The sequence below is a fragment of the Cicer arietinum genome, chromosome 5, assembly GCF_000331145.2.
Source record: "Cicer arietinum cultivar CDC Frontier isolate Library 1 chromosome 5, Cicar.CDCFrontier_v2.0, whole genome shotgun sequence".
NCBI lineage: Eukaryota > Viridiplantae > Streptophyta > Magnoliopsida > Fabales > Fabaceae > Cicer > Cicer arietinum.
The window spans coordinates 19,644,732-19,652,074 of record NC_021164.2 but is presented as its reverse complement, the minus strand read 5'-3'; the positions used below and the strand labels follow the sequence as shown (position 1 = coordinate 19,652,074).

At 26.9% G+C, this 7,343-nt stretch overlaps 1 protein-coding gene across 1 annotated transcript; it reads right to left on the bottom strand.

The window, feature by feature from the left end:
- Window positions 1–4,256: 4,256 nt before the first annotated feature.
- LOC101514333 (uncharacterized) lies at window positions 4,257–4,757 on the bottom strand. Its single transcript, XM_073368636.1, has one exon. It carries the CDS (start codon window positions 4,755–4,757, stop codon window positions 4,257–4,259), a length of 501 nt encoding a protein of 166 aa, XP_073224737.1.
- Between the last annotated feature and the right edge of the window lie 2,586 nt (window positions 4,758–7,343).

The window sequence follows — 7,343 nt, the reverse complement described above, 5'->3', positions numbered from 1 at the left end:
ATTATTATATATATATATTATTTTGGGGTTCAAGGTGTCACACCTACAATCTTTCTTGCAGTACATTTTCTGCAGACAATGTGACATCTTATTTTGCAGATAATTTTGTAGGAAATTCTACTTGAAATTAGTATTTGTAGATAAATTCGTAGGAAAATCCTAGCTTAATATGCATAAATTATGTAATTTTTTACATTTTTTAAACTTACATCTTCGAGTTTAATTCTATCTATAGTTATGATATACTTGTAATCAATTGTTGTGTGTGTAGATATTTGATCTAAATACATCAATATTTTTGATCAAATTGTGTTAATATTTCAATACATAGTATATTATGTATCATTCAATATATTTTATGGGTATACGCTAAAAAACGTTTTTGACGCTAATGTGCCTCTTAAATTTCAGTAATATAATGAATAAGGTATGCAGTATTATCTGATTACTATATTTCTCACATCATGTTTAGGCATACGGAGTCAAATAGTATAGCACATAACACTCTGTTTTTTCAAATGAATAATAATAAATACTTCATGTCTATGAGAAAGACTTATCTCACATTTTTAGAGCTCTGTAGAAATATTGAATTTATTTTGTATGGTTGTATACTAAAATATATTTTTTAGCTTCTTTTTTCTAAGCAATTAATTTTACATTTTATGGAACATATTTTAATATACCAAACTAGTACCACATTACATAAAAATTAATATTAAAGGTGATTTATAAACAACACCGTCACTTTCAACTCATTAGACTAATTTTTACTAAGGAAAAAATCGCGAGACCTTATGTACATTATTATCAAATAATATGCATAATATTACAAAATATTTTTAAAAAATAAAATAAAATTATATGTTTACCCGCGAGTTAATCTAATAATATATTAAAATAGACTCTCAAATCATTCATTTGACACTTAATAATATTTTATGCCACATAACATTATTTGTGTTACCTCACTTATTTGCTTAGTTGTCATAGTTAAAATCTCTTCTCTTTCTATTCCTCATATACTACACAATTTCATTTCATCAACAACAAAATAATTTCAACAATAACTTTTTTTTAATAATAGCTTATAATGCAATAAACATTTCTCTATTATTTATTTATCATTTATTAAATTTGAATTTATTCTGTAATCTCTAATGTAAGTCCAAATATCTTTTCTTTTTTTTTTTTCCTGACTGAACTAAGATTCAAGAAGACATGATACCGCAACCTCGAGATATAAACTATTATTTACGCTAACTTACTCTCTAATTTGAGTATAAAAAAATTAATTTTGTGGTGTTTGATAAAATACAATTGATGTTTATATTCATTTGAGTTAACTGAATTTGGTATATTTTCCCATCTTCTTTTTCTACAGGGGATTGCTAGCCACGGGAAATGTGTGTTCCATAATTTTAATGTTATATTTTATTTACAATATCAATAATATAAAAAATAAAATTTATTTAATTTATGTCAATGCCAATTATTGATGTTTCATTCAACAAACAATACATTTTGCCTCCTTTCGGTCACTTATTAGACCATTTGCTCTTCTTTTTTTAAATCATAAGGTCTTGATAGTTCTTAATTTCCATCATTGAAAGTAGATCTATTGTTATAATGCTTATTTTTTTAGCACAACAAATCAATTGGACAATGGTTGGAATTAATATAATTCTTGGAAAGTTATAAAGTTCCCACACTAATTAACAATACGTTTTGCCTCTAATCCATGTTTTTAACTTTACATTCTTGAAATCAAATTTCAATATTTCCTTTTGCATTATAATTGAATCATGAGTGACATTATATTTGTTGCTTTTGGCTCATATAACTCAACAAAAAAGACCCAATACAAGAGACATGTGAACTGGCGATAAACAGATGGACTCTACAAATTAGGTTTTAACCAAATAATTTATAAATTGTTATTCCATTCTGACAAGTCAAGTTTACGAGGAAACAATTATTTCTTCAATCTCATTTTAAGTACCTCATTTTCCATTTATTTTTGTCTCAAATTATTTGTCATTTTACAATAACAATACAACATTAATTACTTTTTTCCATCAATACTCTTATTTATTATATTTTCACTCATCAAATTTTTCTACTGATTACAATTAATAAAAACATTTGAGTAAATGAAATATTTTAACATTGAAATTATTTTATAAAGAATTGTACGCACTTCAAATGAGATATTTAAAATGAGATGGAGGAAGTACTTATCTTGAAGAGAGATATTGCTTTTCACACTAATACAATGAAAAAAAAGTATATACCAAGTTCCAGAATTATTCTATTCTAAATTCGCATATTTTCATAATTGAATATAATTAATGTCTTTTTTAAGATGCACTTATATAATACATGTGTTTTAGTTCAAACTTTTTCCTTTAAGATAGCCTATTATCGTAGAAAGAAAAGTATTAATTATTATCAATTCAAATCATTTAACTATTTTTTAATTTCTTTAGTTACCTTGTGAATTTTATATATGCTATTGTCACTTTAATATTTTTTTTCCATTTATTGTTTTGTGACATGACTATCACTTTATTGTCAATTTCTTTCTCTATAATTCATACATCTATTACAAATAAAACTATGTAAAATAAAATTATAAATATAACTATTGTGTTTGATTTTATATCTAAGTCATTGCATTTATGCTACTAAGGTATATGGTTTGTTTAATAAGAGTGTTAGTTCACGAAGCAAAATGAAAAATGAGACTTACAAATGATTAATTCTAAAGGAGACTTATATATTATATATATCAAATAATTTCTAATGGTTACTAATTTTTTGAAAATAAATCTCAAGACATCCGCGCAATGTGCGGGTTGAAATATAGTAATATACTAAAACAAACTCTCAAAATATTATGTTGACATGTCACATCCTTATATGTCATGTAATATTAATCTTGCCACATTATTCAATAATATCATATCGCACCTCTAGAACTCATTCATTTTTTATTCCTCATTCTACTAATTTTTTTTTGTGCCTATATCTCTATAACTAAAAAGTCAACAATAAAAAAAATATAATTCTCATTACAAACTTGATCTAATTGTCAATTACTTTTTTAATTTATTGCATATAAATACATCATAATATTTTAATAGTTATAATATAGCAACCATAAATTACAACAAAATATATAAAAACATAATCATCACATATTATAAATCAATAATTAAACTTATGCAAAAACAACCAAATGAAGTTAAAATTAGAATAAATAAAAAATATTGAAACATAGTCATTTATATTAACAAGCTTTTTTGCAAAAAAAAAACCAACAAATTAAGGATATTTTTTTAAAAAAAATATTAAATTATAAATTAAATAGTTTTAAAATAATATACAATTTGTGTTAATTCATTTTTCTCTTATTAGTTCTCGGATACATATTTTATTCCTCTAATACAAAAGAAAATATTTATCAAAATCAAAGCATAGTTTCAATTAACAGCAAAAATATTCAAAATTAAGTAGTGATGTCTTATCATTTCCAATATTATTTTGTGTTTTTTTTTGTAAAAAATAGTACTTTCAATTTGCTCATTAAATCAAGTTTGTTCGTTCTACTAATTTTTTGTCTATATCTCTATAATTGAAAAACCAACAATAAAAAATATAACTCTCATTACAAACTTGATTTAATTTCCATTTACTTTTTAAATTCATTGCATATAAATAAATCAAAATATTTTAATAATTAAAATGTAGCAACCATAAAGTACCACAAATTATATAAAAATATAATCATCACATATTAAAAATCAATAATTAAACTTATGCACAAGCCTTTTAAAAAAAGCAAATGATAGTTTTTTAAAAATAAAAATGTTAAATTATACATTAAATACTTTCAAAGTAATATACAATTTGTTTTCATTTTTTTCTTGTTAGTGATCGGATATATATTTTATTTCTCTAATACAAAAAAAAAGTATTTAATCAAATTCAGTCAATTAACGGAAAAAATAATTAAAATCAAGTGGTGATGCCCTATCATTCCCAATATTATTTTGCATTTTTATTGTAAAGAGTAGTAAAATATATATACTAGCTTATAAATCTGAATAGTTCCTGGAAACTTGACTATTTTATAGATCTACTAGCTTATACAAACAATCACACAAATAAAATTGAACAATTCTGTGGATAGATGCATAAAAGAAAATCATACCTGAAAGTTGATGGCAATTTTTCCTGTCTCTTCCTATGGCTCATATTATCACTTCATCATTTATTTCTAAGACGGGGATGGACAGATGCTCCCACCTCTGAGTTTTATACCTTGCTTCTAATAGAGGGCATTTTGCGATTCTCAGTATCTTAAGAGAGGAAGGCAATGTGTCTTCTGACAAATACTCAAGCCTTAGAAAATCATAAAGGCAAAGTGTTTCTAAAGAGGAAAGATGTCGAAGTCCCTTTCCTTCAAAGGATTTCATTTCAGAGAGATTATAGATATTCAGAAACATAAGGGAAATCGGCAGCAATCGCTCCTTCAACAAGGTGTTAACAATATCATCATCACCTGCAATACTCAAATTTGAAAAAGCAGTAAGGCGTTGGAGACCCCATTCAAATATAGGTGTTGTTATTCTCACTGATTCAATACAAATAGTTCGTAATTTGGGAGGTAGGCAAGCTCTTTCACACAATGGTAAAGGTAGCTTTGGAAGATATGAGAGAGACAAATGTTCCAAAGAGGTCAGAGTTTCCATCTGTAGAGTCACTGATCTAAGTGCATCGCATTTATATACGTCAAATGATTGGAGGGCTAACGAAATAAGCAATGTTTTTGAAATAAAAATGGATTTCAAATTTGTACAATTACAAATTGAAAGATGTTAGAGTGTTGGGAAACCATCCAATGCGAAGGAGGTAAGTGCATTACAAATATTCTGTAAATGCAAAGTCATAAGCGATGTGTAATTGCCCCATGTTTCAAAAGGCTAGAATGCTAAATTCTCACAATCACAAATAATAAGTGATTGCAATGAAGTGGGTAGACCATCTGTTGGAAAAGCAGCAAGAGACAAAACATTAATGAGAATCAAGGATTGAAGACAATTGCTGTTCATAATCATTTTAGGTAATAAAAATAGTGTATCATAGCAACGAATGGATAAACACTTCAGCAGACATGGAGAATCGTTTTCAAGTAACAACAATTGGGTCCGTTCACTCACAGGTGACAACTTTGTGCTTTTAGAAAACATTTGAATTTCTTTTGCAATTCTTATTGTTTTTAATGAGGAGACCCAATGCAAAGTAGTATGTGGTGTTGCCAAGAGACTATCACAACTAGTTATGATAATTTCATCTATTGAAGAAAGATGCTTAGGCAAATGTCCCATTAGTTTAGGACATTGACTTAACGACATAGTTCTAAGACGAGGAAAAGCAAGTTCACCACCTCTCATAGTGTGTCCATTCCCCCCAATTCAGCATGCAAAAAAAATTCAGTTTCTCGAGAGATTGAAAGGGTTGGAATGAAGAAATGGAAGGTTCTAGTGTCATACCATAGAACTCTATCCCAACTGTTTCCATTTTCATACCAGCAATGGTAAGTCCTTGAGAGAAGGTAGTTGTCCTAGTGGTGGAACTGTTATGCAATATTCACAATTAGAGATGCATGCTTTGAGAGTATAGACCAACAATCATCATTTGGTAGCGGCTCTCCTTTATGAATGGAAAATGTGTGCGCAACCTTAGCAACTTTTTGTTGGCGTGTTGTGATGATGACCCTACTTCCAAAGGTCGTCCAGCACTACCAAAAATCTTTTGTCTCTCAAGTTTTTATTTAATTCAACTCGAAAAAAATCAAGATTATTGCTTTCAGCACATCCTGAAGTGATAGATTCAAGAAGTGATTTAGTTACTCTCAAAATATTGAAATCCTCCGAAACACAAACCCAGACTTTCAGATCAAAATTGACACGTCCGTTTCTTTTTTAAAATAATAATAATAATAATAATAATAATTAATAATTAATAATTAATAATTAATAATTAATAATTAATAATTAATAATTAATAATTAATAATTAATAATAAAATAAAACAAACTCAACCCCACTCACTTTCGCTATCTTTCCATCTCACTCCCTCCTTCTTTAGGGTTTGTCCTCTAAAGAAGGAGAAGGATGCTCATCTCTTGAGAGTTGTTTATTGAGACTCATTGCGGTAAATACACAACTCTAATGCTAGTATGAATATCTAGAAAAATGTAGTTTTGAGTAAAAATCTTATTTTGTGCTTAGAGTAGCACTACAAGAAATTGAACGTTTAGCGACAATGAAAATCTGTAGGTAAACGTATAAAAACCGTAGGGATAGGCGAAATTACCTATACCGATGCGTTTTTTTTCGTGGTATATAATTACCCAATACCTACGGATTTTTGCCGTGGCTATAGGGTATAGTGACAGAGTTTTTTCCGTTGCGGTAAACATTTGATTTTACGATATTTCATTGTTGGTATATACTTTAGCCATAATTTATAAAAATTATACCTACGGTTTTGATTCTGTTGCTATACATTTAAGTGACAACTTTTTTCTGTTGTATAGGTTTTAAGAGTAATTAATTTATTATAAATATTAATTTTTTGTTATCAACAAAAATTATATAATAATTTAAAATTTATTTTATAAAATTAACCAAATATAAATATACAATGAAATATATATATCTAAGACTCAAAATAAAATAAAAGGTGTTCATTGTATATATTAAAAATTAACATAAAAGTCTTACAACGATAAAACAAAACCCTAAACCTCAAAAAATAGACATTTAAAATAGACATCTTGTGTTATACATAACAATCTCAAAAAATATTAAGAAATTGAGTCCACTAAATTGCCAATATTTCATCTTCAACAACAAATTAGCTTTTAATCTTCACCTACAATCAATAAAATAACAAATGAATAAATACATGATTCCACATAAAAATATTACTAATAAAATAGAGAAAATGTTAATGATTTTAATTAAAATTAACTAATACTATCTAATTACCATTTTCATTATTTTCGTTGTTGTTTGGACTAAGTGAATTCAAATGGTTTTGAGCACTAGTAGCATCAGGAACCTATCACAAAAAATAGAAAATATTACTTATGAAAAATACGATTATGGAACTTATGAAGTTAGTTGGATAAGATTAATAACTTATGATATACCTGTCTTGCAGCTTGTATTATATCATTAACATCTGCTCCAGAAAATCGATTTTGAATTAAAGTCATCACATTTGCTAACAAGTTTTCCATATTCTTAACTCTTTCGCGCAACTCTTCA

Coding starts and splice junctions, on each gene's coding strand:
- LOC101514333 (XM_073368636.1), bottom strand. CDS start 4,757: ATGGAAACTCTGACCTCTTTGGAACATTTGTCTCTCTCATATCTTCCA.